Source organism: Ochlerotatus camptorhynchus, unplaced genomic scaffold (assembly GCF_037179485.1).
Source record: "Ochlerotatus camptorhynchus isolate MF236.1 unplaced genomic scaffold, CSIRO-AGI_Acam_v1.1 ptg000178l, whole genome shotgun sequence".
Taxonomy (NCBI): Eukaryota; Metazoa; Arthropoda; class Insecta; order Diptera; family Culicidae; genus Ochlerotatus; species Ochlerotatus camptorhynchus.
The window spans coordinates 395312-418937 of record NW_027040668.1 but is presented as its reverse complement, the minus strand read 5'-3'; the positions used below and the strand labels follow the sequence as shown (position 1 = coordinate 418937).

The 23626-nt window shown below is 37.5% G+C and overlaps 2 protein-coding genes across 3 annotated transcripts in view; one reads left to right on the top strand and one right to left on the bottom strand.

The window, feature by feature from the left end:
- Sema2a (Semaphorin 2a) overlaps positions 1-23626 on the top strand; it is a 389227-nt gene that overhangs the window by 257806 nt on the left and 107795 nt on the right. The window lies entirely within an intron of this gene.
- Positions 1519-22704, bottom strand: LOC135701873 (uncharacterized). Its single transcript, XM_065222810.1, has 6 exons — positions 22423-22704; positions 3338-3446; positions 2819-3133; positions 2658-2756; positions 2272-2594; positions 1519-2220 (listed from the first exon to the last, which is right to left on the bottom strand). The coding sequence occupies exons 1-6, from the start codon at positions 22702-22704 to the stop codon at positions 1597-1599; spliced, it is 1752 nt and encodes a 583-aa protein (XP_065078882.1). The 3' UTR covers positions 1519-1596.

Below are 23626 nucleotides of genomic sequence, written 5' to 3'. Positions count from 1 at the left end.
TATAAATATTAATATTGACGGCCTTCCAATCTACAAAAGTAGCCTGAAAAACTTTTGGCCTATACTCTGCAATATTCATGAGCTGCCCAAAGTTACACATATGGTAATAGGCATGTTTTATGGCAGCAGCAAGCCTAAAAGTGTAACTCAATTTTTAACTCCATTTATAAATGAGATTTTACCAATCCTTAAGGATGGATTAGTAATAAATAGTCACCACATTGCGGTCAGCATTCGATGTTTTATATGCGATTCTCCTGCTCGGTCTTTTATAAAAGGAGTCATCAATTTCAACGGCAAACACGGCTGCCTTAAGTGTACTACCAAGGGCAAATATTGTCACACTGCTGGTACAGTAGTGTTCCCCAATATCAATGCCCCACCTAGAACTGATGAGAAGTTTCGGAATAAGGAGTATCCCGAACATCAACGAAGTGATACACCTCTCATACGTTTACCAATAGATCTAATAGAGGACATTATTGTGTCTGACGCTCTACATTTGTTGGAATTAGGTGTGATGAGGAAACTGCTGAACGGTTGGCGCACAGGTTCAATGACAAAGCGTGCTAAATGGAGTATCAAAGATAAAGCAGAAATATCAAATTTCCTTGTAAAAATTCGATTTCCTTCAGAAATTCATCGACGAATGCGATCATTGCAGTTTGTTTCTTTGTGGAAAGGTTTAGAGTATCGTAATTTTCTTAACTACGTTAGTTTTGTACTTCTTAAAGATTTTCTACCTGACAAATTCTATCATCACTTTCTATATTTGTTTTGTGCAGTTCGTATATGTTCTATTGAAATGTACAATGGTTATCTTCCAGTTGCCCGTGATTTGTTGAATGATTTTATAAATGAATATAAAGATCTGTACGGAGTAGAATACCTTACAAGCAATGTTCATAATCTGTGCCACGTAGTAGATGAAGTAGAAAGGTTTGGACCGTTGTGTACACTAACTGCTTATCCGTTCGAAAATTACTTACATTCTATTAAAAAAATGATCCAAGCAGGACCGCTGCCCTTGAATCAAATAGCAAACCGTTTGATCGAACTTGTTAATAATGAAACTTCAAAAAACATAAGCCATGCATGTTCAACTAATACAAGAACTACTATTTCCGTTGAGAAGACAATATCTAAAATCAAGATCACCCTAACGGACTTCATTTTGAGTACAAACTTTGAAGATAAATGGATTCTAACTAAAGACCTTCATATTGTTTGTATGGAAAATGTAATTGAAAACAATTCGGATTGGGTGATTGAAGGTAGTTATGTACTGCATAAGAATGACTTTTTCGTTAAACCTTTCAAATCTTCTTTTATTCATATTTTTGTTGCTAAGGCAGAGAAAAGTAACTTATCCAAGAATCAATTGTGCGATATCAGTTCGATCATGTGTAAACTAGTTGCTATACCATGGAAAAATGAAATTGTTTTTGTTCCTCTAATACAAACTGTGAAGTAGTTTACCTAAACAATGAATCAGAATAACAATGTTTTTCGCAACTTCAATGTTTATTGCAATTCATGGAATCATGGAATTCGGAAATACAGCAAAGCAATCGTATGAAAACCAAATTATTGAATTTAATTTTCCTCAAATCCGGCAAAATCTGGTGAAGCATTATCATCGGAATCGAACAGCGTGCTCACTTCGGGTACGTCGTCGTCACAGGAATCAGTGGTTGCATCGACGTCATCAGCTTCTCTTGTATCATCAGCGTTTGGCTCACGTTCATTTCCCTCAATAGAACTGTCTGCATGTGAAGCATCATCATCGGCATTTTCCAAAGTTTCGGCTGCGGGTTCATCGACCTCATCATCTGTAGCACCTGCTCCAAGCTCGCATTCAATGGGAATATCCGCATTTCCGTCGTGTTTCTTTTTCCGATTCGGACGACAAGCCGATTTCCGTAGCTGCTTACTGATAGACCTTGCCTTCGAGTAACGGAAGAGTCGAGTTTTGCAAAATGTTTCCAGATTTCGTAATGTGTACGTTGGATCACCAATACGTACAATTGCCAGGAGTAATTGAAGAACGTTGGCAAATTCGCGAAACCCCTTTTTGGATTTGTTGCCACGGTTGATTCCCGTCCAGGTAAATGTGTCCCAGAACGCTCGCGTAAATAGGCAATCTGCTATTATATAAAAAGCCGAATCTCCTCTTCCAATGTACGTGTCTGGGATAACAATTTTCGTGTAGTAGGCAATCTGAAACAAAAGTATGTCAAGATTTGTCGATAAATTAAAAAGAAAACTTACATATTGTTTGCGTACATCCTCATTTGCCAATAGTATGTTAAATTTAGTTAAATTATCTGCGTCATTGATAGGTACATGCTCCTCGACGGTTTGCCCTGTTTGCATCACAGGCTCATCGATTTTTTTAGACATGTCCATCATGGCAGCCAATCGAATGAAATTGCTTTCGAAGCAATCTGTCACGGCTTGGCGAATTGAATTCGAGATAGTCTCTTTGAATTCCTGCTTCATATTGTGGAATTCAGTCTTCAAATTAGCCATTTCAGATCTGAGGGCTTCGACTTCACATTTGAAATCATCAAAAGGAAGGAGCGACAGATTGCCTAAAAATAGGAAAATATCTTAGTGACATGATCATATAGGAATGCTTTCAGACGATTTCTTACCAGCGTTGGCGGAGTCGTCTGTTTGAGTGATGTACATTATGCCATCATCATTAACAAATATAGGTTGCTGATAAGTAGACTGATGACCTAAGGCTGGATCTGTTTGAAATAAAACAAAACAAAATTTAAGAAAAATCAGATATTGAATTAATTATTGTTACCTTTCGGAGAAGATGGTGCATACATCATTTCATTTGTTGGCATCCTTTCAGTTTTGTACTGATCAGATAGCTCTTGTAGATTTGGTACAACTTCTGGAGCTGGTCCCTGATGTATCATTGTAGGCGCTATAAACGAGGATGGTGTGGTACACAATGTTTGGAACGAAAGACCTGGATCAGTCTCGCGAATGTCGTACGTGCCTGGTGCTTGGATTATTTGTCGTGATGTTGTCTTCTGATGTGTCAGTTTGTCGAATCCAACTTGTTGCTGCACACCGGGTACCGGGAATGACGCGCCTGTTGCTATCTCTCGTGCTGCGGAAGTTTCGGATGGTCCTCGTTCTGGTAAAATCTGCTGGCGTGCTAGGGTGAGTTCAACTTTTCGAGGTACACTCGGAGTCTGGAACGATGCACCTGGTGCAGTCCTTAGAGCACTGGAAGTGCTGGATGTTAGGGACGATGATAGCGGTACGGATGGCTGGCGTATTAGATTGCAGGATTCGATTTGTCGTTGCTTACTTGGTGTCTGGAACGATGACCTTGGTGCAGTTTTTCGAGTTCCGGGAGACTGAATCGACCCATTAGCACCGACAGTGATTCCATGAGATCCGGTTTGTTGCACTTTCGCCTGTTTGGAAGAAACAATTTCTAAAAAAACAGATATTATAGCTGCGAAATAATTTGCTATATGCGCAACATACTCTCAATGGCCCGGTTGTAATCCTTGCGTGGATTTTGCTTCACATTGCTGTGTTTCAGAAGTTTTCGTTTAGTTTCTATGTCAGAAACTTCATGCTTTAAAAGATCTTCAGCGGCTGCTTCTGCTGCTTGAAGACTCCGGTATTTTCGGGTTACTATGGCCGGAATTTTTTTCGAAGCCCCGTGAAATTCAGTTCCATCTACACGCATTTTGTCAATTTTATCGTTTGATAGAAGTTTTGGCCATAGCAAGCAGCCGCCTCGAATCCAAGAGGATGGAATAGCCAATACTCGTAGTTGTTGCTTTTCGAAAAATTGCGCCACGGTAAACATCTGGAAAATATATTTGATGTTATATTATGGTACCTTTATGTACTTTTTTATTGTGTATTACCTTTTCTGGGTGAAAAATGACCACGGAGCTGAGTTTTAAAGCGAATTGCACTGCTTTTCACGCAAATTCATACAGACTATTGATAGCGACGCAAATGTAAACAAGTATGGCTCCTTCGCCTTGTCAAATATGTGTCGTATTGGGTGACGAGTGAAAAACGACAACAAAAAAAGTCGCATTTATCAATGAATCAACTCGTTTTGCATCAACATTTAGCAACATGGATAAACGATTTACTTTGATGGTCCATACGATAGATGTGAAATGTTATTGATTAGAATCAGCAAAACTCACAACTCATGTGTGATGCTGTGGATAGCTCGACAACTAACAACCCGGGTGTTCAAAGTTCGATTCCAGTAAGTGATGGTTTTAATTGTGTAAGATGTAAGTATAACATAAGTTTCATGCCAAATACGGAAGTCCTAGTGCATTGGAGCTTTGATTGATGTTGTGTGCATGTAAAAATACTTTTTGACGCTAATTTTATTGGTCGTTTAAAATATCAAACAAAATCGTAACTATGGACCTCGAAAATTGCATACAATGGTGAAGTAAATCAGTAATCAATTAGTGCATCATGTATAAAGGTGTTTCAAATCGTAATATTTCATAGACAAAATGGTCTTGTGGTAAAAATTTAATCGTAAATATATAAACCATAAATCAATGCAGGAATAGGAATCGTTATTTAGTCTATCAAAAATCGGAGAAAATGCTAATGTAGGTCTTAAAAATAACTTATCAAAATCGTATCTAGTCATTTCTTTTTTTAATGTTTTGGCGATGCTTGTATATTGCCTCCACTTTTGTACGTAAAGGGCATTTTTGAACATTACATACGATTTAAACAAATGGTATATATGCTTGCATATTTCAATTGTAACTGTGGTATACGTAACAAATGGTTGTCTGGGATAACCCTGAAATCTCTTAATCCTCTCAGATGATTCACGATTATATTAAGGTTAATGCACTCAATCGGAGCCCGTTGCTCTCGGAATCTTTCCAAAACCCCTTCAAACTTTTTAACAGCTCCGAAGTTTGCAGATCTTCTCTTAAACACTTATAAGATCGAAATGACTGAACCTATATGTAGCTCTTCAAATCTCTCAAAAGTTCTTCAGGCTTCGCAGTATCTTCTTTTCATTAGCTTCCTGTTTATTACAGAGTTACTTTAGGAGTTCAAATAGCCTCATAGATGTTTAGCAAACTCCAGTTTTGTCCTGCAAATCATAGATAAATTTCCTGCATTGCAAAAAAAGATCAGTGCACTTAATAGAAATTCAGCAAATTTTTGATAAGCTCACGGAGCCTCATTGTAATTTAGATAACCTCTCTGAAAAAAAACTCATGTAACACCATCTCACGTTTGGGTGAATGCCTAAGTAGTTAAAGAACTTCAGATAATTTCTTTCCTGAATTGTTGATTAAAAAATGGACTTCAGAGAAATCATGCGAACTTCATAGAGGCTCAAGGAACTTCAATGCAGCTTATGGAATATTAGAAAGACACAGATAACTTTTCAGTGAAGTTTGGGAGACCTTCAGAAATGGTCAAGGACATCATAAAGTCAGGGCCTCCCTTAGCTCAGTCGGTAAAGACGCAGCAGTCAAAGCAAGGCCATGCTGAAGGTGACTGAATTCGAATCCTGGTCCGGTCTAGGTTCCTGGGTATATACTGTACTTGCCACACAATTATACTAATGCAAAAATGATACAGGCATCGAAAGCTCTCAATTAATAATTGTGGAAGTGCATCTATAACACTTTTTTTTTCCGTGTTGGGTGTATTCATCACTGCGACCATTACTTTGATCTATTGTGATAGGGTTTTTGATCTAATTTCCGTCCTACTAAGCACAACCCGCGCTTTACCTCTGTTTGCTGAACGAGTTTAAACAAAAAATGTAATATTTCTATCAAATATGACTTGCAAATTTATTCACCTTTCCATACGTACCGTTGCATTTGATAAAGAGTCACAAATTGTTGAGATATTGTCTAAAATTTAACACTGCTTCTTGATTCTAAATTTATTCTACGAGTTTCAATTCCGTCCTAACGCATTGAAACGCCATTAGATTTTCTTCGTCCTACGGATAAACGTAGAAAAAGGGGATTCGCTAGGAGCGCAACTTTTGTTTTGAGAACAATGAGCGTAAATATTCATACAATGCGCTCTAACAGGATTTATGTTGTAGCTAATGAGCTAGCGCATCGGAACAAACCTATTATTGATTTGTGCACGTTGAAATCATTGATATTATTGATCTTTTCTGATCGATAGAACGGAAATGGGCGATTACGACGAAGTAGCGCTCTACCCTATTCCCCGTTTTTATATTGCTTTATCAGTTATGTCGTATCACTATTTTGTGAAGCGACCGACAAAGATTGACCAAAAGCATTTTCCCAGCCAGGTATTACATTTCGAATGAAATGTACTACTTTACTGGGACCTGCATTCCAAATATCAAAGGGTTCTGCCAGCCCCTTTTCCAGAAAAAAATACGCCTTTTATTGAAGATTGCTGCACAAGAGCATAGCAGGTGTTCAGAGTCTTCCTTTTCTATACCACAGAATCGACACATATCCTCTTGAAGTTTTCCTATTAGCTTCAAATGATATTTACATGGACAATGTCCTGTTATCAAACCAGTATAGACACTGAGATCTTTCTTTGATAATTCAAGAATTTTGCTAGCCATTGAAATGTTCGGAATTATGAACCGTTTCGACTGCCTAGCAATGGAAGCGTTGTTCCAATTGGTCTCCACTTTCATTTTTTTCGATTTCTTGAACTCCATTTAAGAGAACAAGTAGAAACTCCACATAATGGTTCTGGTCCTATGAATTGCTGTGATGATCCTAGCCTGGCTAACGTATCGGCTTTTTCATTCCCTTCAATTCCACAGTGGCCAGGAACCCAATATAAGTTTACTTGGTTTTGACAGGCCAATTTCTGAAGTGACATTGCACATTCCCAAACGAGTTTGGAATTGCATGTTGCTGATTTTAAAGCATTTAATGCTGCTTGACTATCAGACATAATGCAGATATTCGAATGTTTATAATTCCTGCGCAAGCATATTACAGAGCATTCAAGAATTGCATCTATAACACTAAGTTGAGGGCACACAATTAGCTAATATGCGATAAGCATTAAGCTTGAAATTCGAAGAAGAAGGAGAAGAAATCCAGAAAGGCTCTTCGGAGACGAAGTTTAAGGACGGCAGCTAAGGGTGATTGTAGAGAAGTTCAAATTAACCCTAGATTTTGAATTTTTCGTGAGATTTAAAAAAAAATATATCGAACATGGACATTCTTAGGTATTTAGGTTATTCAGTTTTTATTTTTAGCTTGAAAATACTGATTTTTTTTTTAATATTATTCCAGAAAAACATTATTTACTTACAGAGAAAATCTTTTCTCAGACGTTATTTCGATAAGAAATGCAGTTTCCATGTGAAAAATGTGAATCACTGTCCAAAACAAACAGGTATGCAACATTTCATGCAAATCGAAGCAGGTCAAGTAGGGGAAATGCAGGTAATGTCGGCCTAAGTGTCCCTAATTTGGACCCATACATAAATTCAGAAATCGACTAAATTTTCAATAGCAACCAAAAATATCCATTAGTAACGTTCCAATAACGCGTTCATCTAGATAAAATTGATAAATAGCAGATTTTTATCTATGGGCCCAATCTTAGATCCATAGGCCAACATTAAAGACATTTCCCCTATTCCGATCCCTCATTTGGAACTGCTCACATAGATTTCGCTAAACTATCTGGCATCCCTGGTCTCATAAGGATCAGAGAGTAGTGATCCAGAGCCAGGGGAAGAAGGAACATACAGCTCTGAATAATTAGCAAGTAATGTAAAATCAGATTTAAATAATCCTACCACAGTTTGTCTTTTTCCTTATGCCGTATTTCGTAGCTGCCAGCCACCGTTTGTATGTGTGTATGTATGTATGTGCATAAGAATTAGCTACACAGGTTTATGGGAGCTGCTGCAGTTTGTCTATCTCACTCGCTCAGTCTCACTGCGTATTTGGCATGGAATAATAAGACCAACTTACTACCGTAAGCTGCACTGAGTGTGGAAGCATGTCTTGGTTTGAGGTGAACGCGGTAGGTAAAAGTTTGCGAGGTATAATAAAATTTAATTAAAGTTAGCGAGATGCAGATCATTTGACAATGTGTCACTGTTGAACGGCGGTGGTTGGAGGGTACTTCTTTTGAATGGGAACGTATTATTAAAGAACCGTTCAAGCAGAACTTTTCGAGCGTTATTGGGGTAACTTTAATGAATGAATTTCGTAAGCGCGTCTATCCTTTCCATCAGTGCATGGGTGCGAACGAGGAAATAAACCTTTGCATGGTACAAGTTAAAATTTGAACTTCAATGTTGGTTAAAGTAAAAAAAAATCATAAAGAACTGTATGTTATGTTACGTTTAAAATTCTATGTCTGATATCTCGAATATTTCACTAAAATACTTCTTCAAACTCCGAATTTTGAACTTTTCCTTCGTTGGGAAACCAAATTTTAAATAAATAGCAATGTTCCAAAGTTTCGAAAAATTGTCAACTTCAAGATCGCCAAAGATTTTCGTAATTGATTCCAGAGATAATCTTATACAAAGCCAGGCATTGTTTGTTAATTTAAGCAATCTTAAAAAGTTTCTCGATGCCTGATGTTCGAAATTTGGATTTTTTTTTTTTAATTTTTGGATCTGTCACCATGTCTGGAATATAGCATTTCCGAACGTCGTATACATAATTTTTGAAGGTTCCCGAATTTTATGTGATGTTAATGGAACTAACATAGAGATTTCAGATGTTTCCTGAAATTATCGGAGCCTGCATCATGATATGTTTGTAAGAACATAAACCTATGTTAATCATAGTTGAAGATGCTAATTTCAAACAACAAACTAAAGTGTTAATTTTCATACGATAGATGACAGATGAGGAGATGAAAGTATAGAGTTGATAGGTCCGTTAGAGTACGGCAGTGTGAAAATTGTATATAGAGAGTAGAAAGCGAGCAAGGGAAACTTTTTTAGGAAGGTACAAATCGGTTTGATCATCTCTCTTTACCAAACTGCCTTCAGAGCCACGTCGCGAATCGAAAGTTTGGAATACGCTTGAAATAATCCAACACCTTCCGGGCCTTCACAGGGTCAGCTGTCTTCGATTTTCTTCCACTTCCAGCCCGCCGCTCGGTCGTCTGAGACTCCTTAAACGATTTTACCACCCGAGACACAGTTGTATGGGTGATTCTCAGTTGTCTTCCGATCCATCTCATGGTCGCAGTCGGATTTTCTGGGGAGAACTCCAAGAGAGGTCAGAAGAAAATGGTTGGATATGTTTAAGAGATGGATCACACGGATCGAGTAAGACTGTTTCCTAAAAAATACATCATTCGGGATCAACTTTCCATACAGAACTGCGATATTTACTGAACCACTTCCAGGAATCTCTGGCTCTACGAAAAGCAGACATCAAGTCTCCACTTGACGATCGACGATGTAACTCTCCTTCAATTGACAGAGTCGTGAATTCTGGGACAATGGCTTTCTGATCCAGACTACTCATGCTTTACAATCAATCGCATATCCCTCCTCCAGACGATATACCGAGCTATAGAAACGACTTTTGGAAGCACTTCTCTTAAGAATACCTCGGTATGCTGCCTGAACTCGATGGATGAAGAGACATACAGACATCAAGCTTGATGCAATAGTTCTGCTGAAGAGCGACACCACTCCTACCAAACAATTCACAATGGTCCCAAAGCCTTATTTAAGAAGACAAATATATCTTCCGGGTTAAATCACTTAGTTGTACACCAAATGATGCAAATGATGAAGGCATCTAGTGCCCTTTCCTTCCTCCTGTCAAATCAAATGTAGCATGCAAGGCTCCGATCTGAACGGAAATAGACGTTCACCTCCTCCCGAATGGTATCACCCTGACACGGGTCCTGGCTGCGAAAACCATTCCGCTGTCGATTGTCTTCTCAGAAAATAAACAATGAAAACGGTTCGACGTGTTCCGCCACGAAAACAAATCAATCGACAACCAGGAAACGAATACGGTCCATCGGAGGCAGAATTGAACAAGTTGGAGCCAGGGTCCATCTTGAGCTGTCGCTTTCCGCTCGGTGATGGCGAAATTTATTTGTGAAAATAGCGGAAAATTCAATTATTTGTTTGCTCGAGTTGAATCCCTCACCTCCAACCGATGGGTTGACGACATTCAAAACCCATCGGACAAGGGGTGGAAAGCAAAAGTCAAAGCATAAAATTTATTGCATTTTTCCGATTTGTGAACATGAGATTTCGCTTGCCTGGGCCAGATTTTGCACACTTGTCCCCCTCGTCGTCTTGCTCCGTTCAATCGCGAACGTTTTTCTGTCTAAAAATCGTGGAAGGATGTGGCAGAGAGAGGAGGGTCCTTTATGTATTCAGAAGCTAATCGACTGTAAAACATATTTTAATTCACTCAATTGGAACTTTCCTTTCGGGCCCCTCTTTTGGGATCGCATTTCGCATTTCCCACCCAAGCAGTTCGAATAGGAATCTTCCTTTTTATTTCCTCGGGATGGGGAGGAATATTTGCCAAAAAATCACTTCCCTGGATGGAAATGCGATCGAACTCGCTTGTTCCTTCGGCCCGGATCTTAACCAATGGCTGCCGAGCCGTGAAAATCTTTTTGTCCTTCTCCTTCGGGGTTTTATTATCTTCATGTTTACACACCCCAATTGGCAGAAATAAATTGATTCGGCTCCATGTTGCTGACGGCCGTGGCCGTTGTTTCCATCTTTCCATCGACCAGCAGTCATCCCACGGTCCTGGTGAGATTCTTGGGAATGATTCATCACGTTTGAAGGAGGTTTATTTTCAGTTCCATTTTTTGTTCAGAACTGTTTAAATAGGATCCAAAGTCAAACGGTAGGATTTCTTGAACAAACACATTTGTGACTTTTGTTGACGCGTTGATGGTCTTCGGAAATGATTCAAAGAATTAACAAATATTGCAGGGGAAGCTTAACAAAGGCATCGGCAATAACTGAATCTTTTTACTTCTTGTTTGGCTATTACGTCGCAACGGGAATTTAGGGCACTCTCACAGTTGTTTTTAATTGAGTGCTTTCTAGACCTTGAACCTGTCCACCACCCAGCGATAACTTTCAATTCGAAAAAATCCTATACTAATCCGGAAATTGAACAATGCTCAGCTGTGCTGTAAATTCCTCATTTTGTTATGAATAATCATTCAAACGGCTGTAGCACGTACTACTCCTAAAATAAATACCAGAATATATTTGCATATATCACTCTTAGTTCCCTCAGGAGCTGGCCTAATTAAGCGAGGCACGATCACCATCGGCGCGCCGTCTTTGGGCCATCAAAAATTTACAATGTAAAATTGCACCAATTTTAATCCACCGCACGTGAGAGCGAAGCATAAACACTATATATTCGCAAAGCAGTCATTCCAACAGGCAGCAGCGTCTCTAAGATAAATTTATTGCCACTTGAAAGGCCAGTCTATTTGGTCTCGAAAGTAGAAAAATACAAAATGCAGCGAGAAACACTGTGAAAATTCGCCTAGCTGAAGGCATCTCGAGAGGTGTGGTGTTGTTGTAAATAGCTGGAACTGGAAGCTTCATGGGAAACCTTACCCAGTCTACAGACGGCGCGCAATGGACGGTTGTAATTGTTGCTATTTCATTGCAATAAATTTTCTTTATTTTTGCCGAGCGCGAGAAAACCGACTGCCCGTCCAGACGTCCGGAAAACACGTACCGCTCTATTCCTGGCTGCTAATGCTGTTGCTATTCTCGCATGGCCCCAATACACGACTGGCCAAAGGCAGCTGAATGCAATTCCCATCCGACCCTGATGCTGGCAAGAATGAACTCATGGTTGTAAGGAAAATCGAAATTTCAAGTGCATCACGTTCCACGGAATGCTCCACGATAATTGATAGCATTAAATTTAATTGTCCAGCGCAGCAGCAGCAGTGATGCAGTTGTTTCTCGGATAAAGTTTTGTGGCGAATATGTTGGCTATCTGCGGCAAAATTAAAACGTGAAATAGCACGGCTTGATCTCCTCAGTAATGGTCGAATAAAATAGTCAGATGCTTAAGAATATATTGCGAGTAAATGTATTATACGCTTGCTGCTTGAAGTATAAGTGAATTCGTTTGATCTCGGAAATATTTGATCCTGCTCTGACTGGGTAGTGGGTAATCGTTACTTTAAATTTTCATGTGATGCGTCGCATGATGGGTTTTAGCTTATGTCACATTCCTTCCCAAGGGATGTTTTAAAACCTCGATAAAACATAAAATATAGCTTGTGTCAGAGCCACACAGGAAAAAATTAAGAATTTTACTGGTAGTGTAACATCGATGCATGTAAACATACTTTCCACGTAAATCAGCAAGAAATGTTTTTATCAAAGTTAGTCAGTTGCATGCAGTATATGGTATATTTCAGGACATGTCTTATAAAATTTACCAGATCCATAATGTGACATGACATTTCGTCCCCCAATTTGGAAATTGTCCCATGATCTTGATCATTTGGTCTGATGTCCACCACGATTTAGAGAACCTAAAACACCTTATATACAAAAGAATACAAGTTGACCAATTTTTAAGATTCCTGACAGATCCATGACAATACGTGCTCAATTTATTTGGTAATCTCTTTTAAAGAAAATGGACACATATTAAAATTAAATTCACCCCATCTTTTTATGAAATGGTCACAAATTGTAATGGAAATAGCTCTGATTTCAAGAGAATTGGAATTTAAATTAATCGCCAACTTTCAGCCATTTTAAAGAAAATTTACACAACGCTTATTCACCAGTCACAATTTCCAAAGAAATATATCGTTATTATTTAATTAAAGAAAATAGCCCCTGCTGTATATGAGACGAATCAAAATTGATGTCTAAATTACTCATAAATTATCCCAAAATTATTACAAAATGTTGCTTAAATAAAATAAATCTGTTTTTTTTAAACCAAAGCGAATTTTTATAGGAGTTTATCAAACTTTCAACAATATGCACTAAACATGGTTTAGTGGTTGTTGTTGTTGTTGTTTTTTATTATTGACATTTTACATCCTGCGGATGCATTCGTGTCAGTTAAATTGGTTTTTGTGTAAACAGTGTGTGGGTGTGTTCAGAGTGATGTGAGGGTGAGTGTTAATGTTTACGATACAATTCAAAATTCACTTAGCTTTCTTGTAGTTTGCTCGTTTCCTGGTTCATCGTCTGCATGCTCATTAGACTGATGCAAAATTTGAAATTTTCGCTCCACAGTACTCGAACGGTTCCAAATTGGGCCCTGATTAGCCTCCCGAAACTTGAACTCATTTAGTGAGAAACTGACATGGCATAAACCATTTGAAGTTTATATGGAAATTAAAATGAGAAAACAAAACTTTTTGTTCATTGTCTTCTAGCCTTTTTACATATTGTACTGTTAACGAATTCTATTGCTATTCTTATGGGATTTTTTATCAGCTACAACATTGCAGAAAATCGTTTTTCAGCCGAACGTCAAATAAAATAGTTATTAATTGTTATTAATATTGATAATCTTATACCAAGATTGAGCAACTGTATTGTGGGCAACATTGTATTCTGCAGTGTGACATAGTAGCCACAATTTTTGTCCTATATTCTACGCGCCATAAACACCAATGTTGCCAGCTGTACAGTTGATTGAGCATAATCATAAGACATCAGTGACTTGAATCATCAATAATTTTTGTTCCTTACATTTGATCGAAAAGTGGTCCTCAACAAAGTTGTAGCTGAGAAAATTTTCAACAAGCTAAGCTATTATTTTTCAAAGTAGAGTGAACTGGTAAATATTGAGATAGATATGAACTGAAATTATGGTTTCTCCATAGTAATTCCCATATAAACTTCAAATGGTTTGTGCCAAGTCAGTTTCTCACTAAATGAGTTCAAATTTTGGAAGGCTATAATCAGGGCCCAATTTGGAACCGTTTGAGCAATGTGGAGCGAAAATTTTAAATTTTGCATTAGTCTAATGCTCATCTCATGGTCTACACTTCTTCTCCATACATTTATTCTTTACGTCTTCTATATATATATTCACCATCTTCATTCTTCATGATCTTCCATACATCTTTTCCACATTATTTTTCGATTTCTCCGTTTCTTCCTTGCGCTTCATTTCTATCTTCATTCTTCTGCATCTTCATACTCATTCATGTCTTCTGTAGTACTTTCGTTTTCTGCTTCATCTTCATCCTTTTTCACTCCATCTTCTTCGATTTCCATTCAGCATCTTCTTCATGAACTCATTTGCTTCCAACATTCATCGGTAACATTCTTCCGCTGCGTTTTTCTTCTGCATCGCTTGCTTGTTCTTGCTCCGTTTTCTTCCTATATCCTGCACTTTCCTTTCCATTCTATCTTCGCCCTTCAAAGCTTCCGATAAAGTTTGGTTTCATGCAGAAAGTTCAGCAACCGCTTCTCAGAATCATCGTCGTTGCGTAACGCCGTAATAAGGCTTGTGGAATCGATTCCGTATTTCGTCCTGGCCGCTTCAAATTTCCTGCAGTGCATAGTGGTGCGGAATGGGAATTTAGCAGTAAAGATGCATTTAGAGCGTTAAATATTAACTGTAGCAAAAAGAAAAAGAGTCTTGTGCAAAGTTTTCTCTTACAGTTGCCCTTATTTTTGTGTCAATTTGGGTTGTTCTTTTTATCATTGACTTATAAAAAAAACTGTTTTATTTCCAGAAATAAACGTATATATTCTTCAGAAAAGTTGTAGCTCAGCCAATTTCAAGCAACTTTGATGTAAAACCTTTTTGTATCTCTTGAATCGACTGATTAAGAGCAGTTTTTCTCAATTGACTTAGGGTGTCTCTAGAAAAAAAAACTATTCTTATTTTTTTTTTCAAATTTCTCAGTAAAGTTGTCTTCAGATAACTTTTACCGGTCAAGAGTTATTGACGCTTTTCTTATGAAAATATGCCCTTCTCAAATGTTAATATCTCTGGTTAAGGCATACATTAATATCTTTTGTTGACATTTGAAAGGCTGTGTATTATTCTCAATAATATGAATAAATAAGAGATTTTTAATGTTTTTTAACATATTTAAAATCAAGTCTTTTCTAATGAAAAACGATTTTTTTTTCTTTTTTTCCTGCTGGACATAGAAATGAGTGAATTTGTTACAAACAATTGACAATGAATTATTGGCTCGTATTGCTAACTCAATTGAGCCTTCCAAATAAATGAACTAGGTAAAAAAACCTTTTTTAACAAACCACATACCTCATGTAGTTTCAACAGCCTAAAACATTTTTTTTTTCCTAGATTTGACGAAACAGATCTTGTTTTCCGTGCTGAGAACATCCCGGAGGCGCCGACTGGGATTGAACCATGGCCTGCTGGGGTGAGAGGCAGTCACGCTCACCACTACACAATCGGCGCGGCTTAAGTCTAAAACAGATGAATTTTATCAGAAACTTAAGTTAAAAGGGATAGTACTAAAAAACTAAATTTTGCGGTACACTCTCATTAATTTCTGAAAAAATTGCTCAAAAATAACAACTTCAAAAGATTTGGAAAAAATGTATCTTCAGCAAAGTAGCTCAGAATTGACATAGCTTCATTTTTTCCGAAAATCATACTCGATTTTCAAAAATAACAAAGTTTATTTCTTAATATCGGTTAATCGTGGACCGAGCTAATGTTGCCAAGTACCAAAAGAACGGATTTTTTATATTTTTTTAACTCCTTATTTGTTCCAAATTCAAAATAAATTACATTTCATTATAACCTAGGTGCTCCAGCTCCTACAGTAACTTACCAGCCTTAATTGTTATGATATATATCTAAGTGTTTTTACATTGTTCCTGCCTTGGCAATTCAGTATTTTAAACAGGTTTTTAAAACCTGCATGTCAGTATAACAATTGATATCTTAAAACTAAAACTACAACTAAATCTTATCTAAGTATAAAGGGAATTAATCGTTGCAATTGATGATTGCAACGATTTTTGCCTGAAATTATTAATTATTTTTGTGGACATTTGTTCTAAAGTCTCAACATTCGAAATTCTATGTACTTCGGTAGTACTGTACCAGGGAGGCAACTTCAAAATCATCGTCAGAACTTTGTTTTGAATTCTTTGAAGTGCTTTTTTCCTGGTAGTGCAACAACTAGACCATATTGGCACAGCGTAAAGCATGGCCGGTCTAAGAACTTGTTTAAATATTAAAAGTTTATTCGTCAGGCAAAGTTTGGATTTCCTGTTTATAAGAGGATGCACACATTTTATATATTTGTTACATTTGGCTTGAATGCCCTCAATGTGATCTTCAAAAGTAAATTTTTGGTCAAGTACTAATCCAAGATATTTCACTCCATTTCTGTCCAAGAAATCGGAACTTCGTTCATAGTGACTATGTGACTACTAATAGGTTTCAAAAAGGAAGCTCTAGACTTATGTGGAAATATTATAAGTTGAGTTTTGGAAGCGTTGGGAGAAATCTTCCATTTTTGTAAATAAGAAGAGAAAATATCCAAAATTTTCTGCAGTCTGCTGTAAATAACACGAAGACTTCTTCCTTTAGCGGAAATGCCTGTGTCATCAGCGAACAAAGATTTGTGGCAACCCTGAGGCAAATCTGGGAAGTCCGAAGTGAAAATGTTATACAATATAAGCCCAAGAATGCTACCCTGAGGAACTCCTGCTCTAACAGAGAGTCGATTAGATTTGGAATTTTGATAATTTACCTGCAGAGTTCTGTCAGTTAAAATTTTTTGAACTAATTTCATAATGTAAAGTGGAAAATTAAACTTTTTCAATTTAGCAATCAAACCTTCATGCCAAACACTGTCGAATGCTTTTTCTATGTCTAGAAGAGCAACTCCAGTTGAGTGACCTTCAGATTTTTTTTGAACGAATTAAATTGGTACTCTTAAGAGTTGATGAGTAGTTGAATGCCAATGGCAAAATCCAAACTACTCATCTGCAAAAATTGAGTTAGTATTGATGTGAAGCATCATTCTATTCAAAATTATCTTTTCAAAAAGTTTACTTATTGAAGAAAGCAAACTTATTGGGCGGTAGCTAGAAGCTTCAGCTGGATTTTTATCCGGCTTCAAAATTGGAACAACTTTTGCATTTTTCCATCTGTTATATAATTATACCTAGGAAGACAAGGTACTCTCTGGGAGTTTTTTGATGATGATATAGAAAATTCCATCATCACCTGGAGCTTTCAGATTATGAAACTTTTTAGTTATAGATCTTACTTCATCCAAATCAGTCCCCCAGAAATCATTAAAAATATTTTCCCGAGAGAAAATATTGAGATAATCCCGAGCAACCTGATTCTCAATAGGACTAGTAAGACTCAAACTGAAATTATGGGAACTCTCGAATTGCTTAGCCAGTTTCTGAGCTTTTTTCTAAATTTGCGATCAAAATTTTACCACCTTCTTTAAGCGCTGGAATAGGCTTTTGAGGTTTTTTCAAAATTTTTGTGAGTTTCCAAAAGGGTTTGGAACTCGGGTCTAATTTAGAAACATTATTTTCAAAAGTTGTGTTCCTCAGAACAGAGAATCGCTTTTGAATTTGCTTTTGCAAATCCCGCCAGATAACATTCATGGCAGGATCGCGAGTTCTTTGATATTGCCGCCTTCGGACATTTTTAAGACGGATCAAGAGTTGAAGATCGTCGTCTATTATAATTGAATAAGGATTTTTTTATACATAAGAATTTCTTCGAAGTCACCAAACGTCAAAATAATAATACAAATGTATTCATACATTTGTTTAAACGTGTCTTTAGGGTGGCCCTCCCAAAAACAAATTTTGCGGGTTTCACATCACCTGTTTCTCTTCTTACAAATAAGTTATACCCACTTATGTGAAAAAAAAAATTTAAAGAAACCCGATTTACAGTATAACTTTATAATGTGAAGGAGCTTCGGATTTAACCAATGGTTATCTGATCAGTAAGCAGAATCAGTTGCCACAAGGCCACCGAGCTCTTCATTACACAAAACAATGACAACCAAGTTCCTGTTCAACTTGCTGTTACTAGATTTTGATCCCAGTTGTGACCTTACCGATAACAACTACTCTTAAAATGGATATGTTATACATTTCCGATCTACACGTTTTTCTTAAAGCTCGAATATTATTTCTTTCAACCACTCGTTCCTCCTACCGAAGTTCGCTTTATCTCATATTAAGAAACAAATCCGATTAAGCTTTAGCGTTAGCGTCAGCATTGTTACGATATACTTCGTAGATTGAATACTAGTGACATTCACGTCTCTTTTAAAATTCTCAGTCAGATTGCTTCCAAGAATAATGCTGGGGAGTAAACATTGAGTCCAATTTAAGCAAGAATATCAAAAGCACGATTAACACTTTTCCCAGCCACGCCCATCTTTACCGTAACTCTGGATAGGGAAGGCAATGTTGTTGTAGTACTTACTCAACGAGAGGCCATCGACTTTGCGACATCCTCATAAGCGCTACGAAGTTGGAGAATTGGGTAGGATATCAGGTCAGGATTCGCCACAAGCTGGTGATACGACTAAAAGCCTATGTTGTTTATGTGTTGCTCATTTTAAGATTCATGGTTACCGAGAGGTAAGGAGTAATTCCACTGTAATAATGATTTAAACATTTCAACTTATAGTTATTAAGGCACTTTATATTAGTGGTGCTGGTGGTGTAGTGGCGTGATTGCCTCTCACCCCAAAAGGCCTGGGCTCGATCCCAATCGGCGCCACCGGGATGTTCTAAGGCATAACATCTCTGATCACGCCTTTCTTCGGAATGGAAGTAAAGCCATTACACAGTGGTTCCTTGCTGGACAAAACCTCACAAATTAAAGTTGATATTGTTTTATTTCAATATTTTTTATCATTTTTAAATGTTAAGAGTATCTTGAATTGAATGCTTTGTATTTTGTTATGGTTGTTTTAGTGTAGCGAAATCACAAATTTTTGAAAAAAATCGTTATGTTTCTTGTTACTGTTTTGCTCAAATATAGCAAAAAATAATGTGTTTATCAACTTGGTTGCTTCAGAAGAAATGTTCCTCGGCTTATTTCACGTTAAATTCACGGTACAAAAGAGTGTCTGCACTGTTTTTAGTGAAAGTTTCCAATAAAAAATTTACAAAAATATACTTTTTTTCACATTTAGACCAAGCAAAACATATGACGGACACATCCGCCCACTATCCTTTAGTAACCAAAAGATAGCTAGAAGAGTAAGCTTTCAGATAGGTTATAATGTGTTTTGCGATTTTTTGCGAAAGATGTTGAAATTAGGAATAACAAGTAAAGTGTTCTTTGGAAAATATCCGTTTCTAAGTTATGTAATCTACGGTGTATACTGTAGCAAGCTTCACAATGCTTTTTCCAAAGCACATCATCACGCACACACATAAACAAACGCACCATATATCTATCTCTTATGGTTCATGAGTTGTGATTTTTTTTAAACAAGCAGGTTGGGGTGGCCCCTAGACAATTAGCATTCTTTAAATATCTTTTTATACATTCATTTCTAGTGAAATTTTTATATTAGACACTTAAATAATTTCTTATTACGCATATGTTTGCTAAGTTGTTATCTCTTTTATATGAAAAGTTATGGCTAGTAAGGACCAGGTGTGGGAACTGCCTCCCTGGCGTCGGTAACATTGGTGCTCAGCACGGAAAACAAGATCGATGGAAAACAAATCAAGGGAAAAAAGCACTATCCAACGCAAAACGACTTTGGTCTTGAATTATCACAACCTTATTTTGATAACGGTTTACACCAGATTCATTGACCTTTCGGCTTTACTCGAACCCTCCTATGTGGCTCATTACTTTTGTTCTTTGATTGCTGAATTTTGATTGGTTGAAAAATGGTCTTCGGTTTATCTATTATGTTTTTTTCCTCAATTATGATTTGATGGATTTTTGGTTTCTGGTTTGAATTTTCCATTCGAACAAGCTACAGCTGACACACAATTGTGTCCATAAATTTATATTTATCGCTATAACGTTATAGTACAGACAAACAGACATAACACGTTGAATATTTGTCACTGTAAAACATCGTTGCTAAAACATTTCCGCTACAAGTGGTGGTACTACCAACTGCGATACTTTTAAATTGACCGTTGAATGCTTATTCAATGAACAACTTGCGAGTGTTATGTATGGTATAGTACAAAATATTGTAGTACATATTCCTACCTCGAGGTGTCGTACTAGGACACCTACGAAAGAAACATGTGTAAAGACCGATATACACCAAAGATAATATACTGACTCTTGAATTAAAAAACAAGAACGAAATTTTTAATAAAACGTGTAACAAAGACATTTGTTCCACTCTTGACCAGCAAAAGGCATCGACATGTTTTAAGCCCCGGAATTTACGTCTTTAAAAGTTCTTAAAGTTATCTGGAAACAACTTTGATGAGAAAATTTAAATAAAACTATCTTTTGTTTAGAAACACCCTAACTCAATTAAGAAAACTGCTCTTAATCAGTCACTTCAAAAGATAAAAAATGGTTTTTATTACAAAAAGGCTTAAAATTTGCTCTGCTACAACTTTTCCAAATAATGTTAATGTTTACTCCTGCATGCAAAAAAGCTATTTTATTATTTAAATGATACCTATGATATCTAAGGAAAATTTAAATTCTTCTCTCTCGAAAACATAGTCAAAGTTTCATTTAAATCGGAAAGACTCAAATCTGGTAATTACGCGTGAAACTGCTACATAGCAAAGCATAAGCGATTGCACAAATGAGGGGGGGGGGGCTATATAATGGTCAACCAATACATTTTGTAGAAAATATCGTGTTGCCGTGAAAAAAAAACACTTGGGACTACAAATCAAGCATCGCATTTATACACCTGGCCACATCCTTACAATCCCAAGGGATAGGAAGGAAAATTAGTCCGACATCTACTTAAGAAGGTGCAGGGAACCCATACTACCTTCATAGATGCCACGGGAGGGAACATTTGTGTTAGTAGGAAATGGAATATATTTAGGAATCTCTATTCGGCAATATAAAGTAAAGGTTATATGAAAATGTTATAAAATTTGAATTAACACAAAAAGAAAGATCTCACCAAAATGATCTGCTGCAAGCCTGTCTTTCCATGTTTTTGAAGCTGTTTCATGCATCATCCTTGCCAATACTCTCCAGCAACCGTTTTCTTTTCACACCGAAGCATTGAGACCATTCATCACTCTTTCGCCTGCGCTTCTGTATTGGAAGCAGGGAATCAAAATGAACGATTCAGATAAAGATAATGGCTTTCTCATTTTGGTTACACTCATGATTAGTACAAATCCAGAAATCACAATGGACAGTTCTGGAAACGATAATGGGATTATCATTTGTGTAACAGATCATGATCATATGAAATAGCAATAATCTCAGATCATCATCATCAGCTCTCGTCACTGAAAATTCCCCATTTAAGACAAGGCTAATCAAATATCCCATAATATGTGAATTTTCGGAATGAGGATGACGTATAGAGATCGAAAATCGATGTTTGCCGCCATTATGAAATCCAAGATGGTGGCCATCGATTTAAGAAAAACTGTCGAAAAGTGATGTCCGCCACCATTTGGAAATGCAAGATTACCCTGCAATGTGGGTATTTTCGGAACAGGGATAGCATGCAGATGTAGAAAATTAATATCTGCCGCTATTTGGGAATCCAAGATGGCGGCTATTGATTTTAGAAACAACTTCTGTCGGCCGCCATGTTGACTAGTGTATTAGTCAGTTCTATTTAAAACCAAAGGCCGCCAAATTGGATTTCAAAATGGCGGTTGACATCGATTTTCAACATCTACACATTATTCCAATTCCAGAAATACCCATATTGTAGGGTATTTGACAGTGTTTTTTTTTCGAAACCAACGGCTGAGATGACGGATTTCAAAATGGCGACCTATATTGATTTTCAAAATATATGTGTCATCCTGATTCCAAAAATATCCGTATTGTAGGGTATTTGACCTCTAGAACAACTTTTCCGAAGACAGCAGGTTCCTAGATTTTGAGATACATTACAAAGTGATTGTTATCATATCAGTAGATTATCGTTTTTGTTGCTGATCATGATGTGTAACACAAATGATAATCCATGATCTTACTGTACACTGATCATGATTCCGTTAACTAGTATTTTTATCGTCGGTAAGCATCGGAAGATAGCATTTGCTTGATTCCCTGATTGGAAGCCGTTGCATCTTTGAATCATTAATGGGCATTTTCCGTTATGACCACATTAGGATCATTGTTGAATTGGCCCGCGTCGATGTGACGTACACTTCGGTCGAATTGAGCCGATGCTTCAGATGTTGAGTGTTGTAGATTTGCAACAGGTCGTTTCCTTCATACTCGACCTCGTTCATCAGGGTACAATGTTCGAAGAAATCGATCGGGAAGTCGGGGCTGATCCGCTGCCGATCTTACCCGTCACTTGGCCGCCACTACTCTGCTTACTGGATTTTTTCGACTTGCGAGATTTTGAACAGGCTCCTGTTTGGAATTGGTGTCCAATTGGTTGAATCTCCGGCGACAACCAGTAACCGGTGTTCTCCGGGTGAGCTGCATAAATGCGCAGACTACCATCCTCACAGAGCAGAATTAGCGTTGTCTTTTCCACACCGGACACCGAATAACGGATGGCCACCATGTCCATGCTAAGATAGCCTATGCATTCTGCGCTTTGATTTCCTGAGCAACATAACCGACCGGCTTGATCATGAATATGGCGGGATTGTTAAGGTTCTGCAACATGGCGCAAATGAGACCCGGATGTCCGGGAATTTCTGTCCATTGGCAGAGCGGCTGAGTCAAGGACTTGACACACTTGACACCTTGGTTTACGTTGGCCAACGGAGCCATAAAGTTGCGTCCGGCTCGTAACTGAAGAAGAGCATCTGCAGTACGTGGGAATAGTAGATCGATACACCTCCAGCCATGATTTGACCGTTATCGTCAGTGATGGAGGGATGGTCGAGTTCTAAAGTGCTGGTGACGTAGAATGGACCATGTTTGGCAAGACTCTCGTCGCTAAGCGGTTGGGTTTAGATGTATCCGTGCGATGAAATGATCAACATGTAGTAAGTGTCTTCCTCATGGACGAAGGTACACAGCAAAAAATACATTTTAATATTACATCCAAGAGGATGCACTTCAATCATGTCGAAAATCTCATGTAATTTTTATGGCCACAACAACAAATAAATGCAGTAAAAGCAGCGTAATGTCAGTTCATGCACTGTATTAATGATAATTTTGTCCTTTTTGGCAAGTAACATTACACCATATTTTCGACACGATTGAAGTGCATCCACTTTGATGTGATATTAAAATTTATTTTTTGCTGTGTACAATCCCTTATTCTTGCCACTTGGGACCAGGAAATAGTACTGTGGGCTGTAGAATTACGCGTGGAACTGCTACAGAACGAAAACTGATAAAAAGTTCCTGACCTAATGGGAACTAGGGGAAATAACGGCTTCGGCTCTTCTTTACCTATTATCGTCAGGGCGTAAATGCAGTATCGGAGTATGGTGCATATTCATTCAAAAAAACATCGCGCAAGGACGTCATTTACG

What these genes read in the sequence shown, in the direction of transcription:
- LOC135701873 (XM_065222810.1), bottom strand. Translation starts at nt 22,704, where the DNA reads ATGGACATGGTGGCCATCCGTTATTCGGTGTCCGGTGTGGAAAAGACA. An exon ending in TGCACCATCTTCTCCGAAAG is followed by an intron (nt 2,757 to 2,818) that starts GTAACAATAATT and finishes TATTTCAAACAG; the next exon opens with ATCCAGCCTTAGGTCATCAG. An exon ending in AGACGACTCCGCCAACGCTG is followed by an intron (nt 2,595 to 2,657) that starts GTAAGAAATCGT and finishes TCCTATTTTTAG; the next exon opens with GCAATCTGTCGCTCCTTCCT.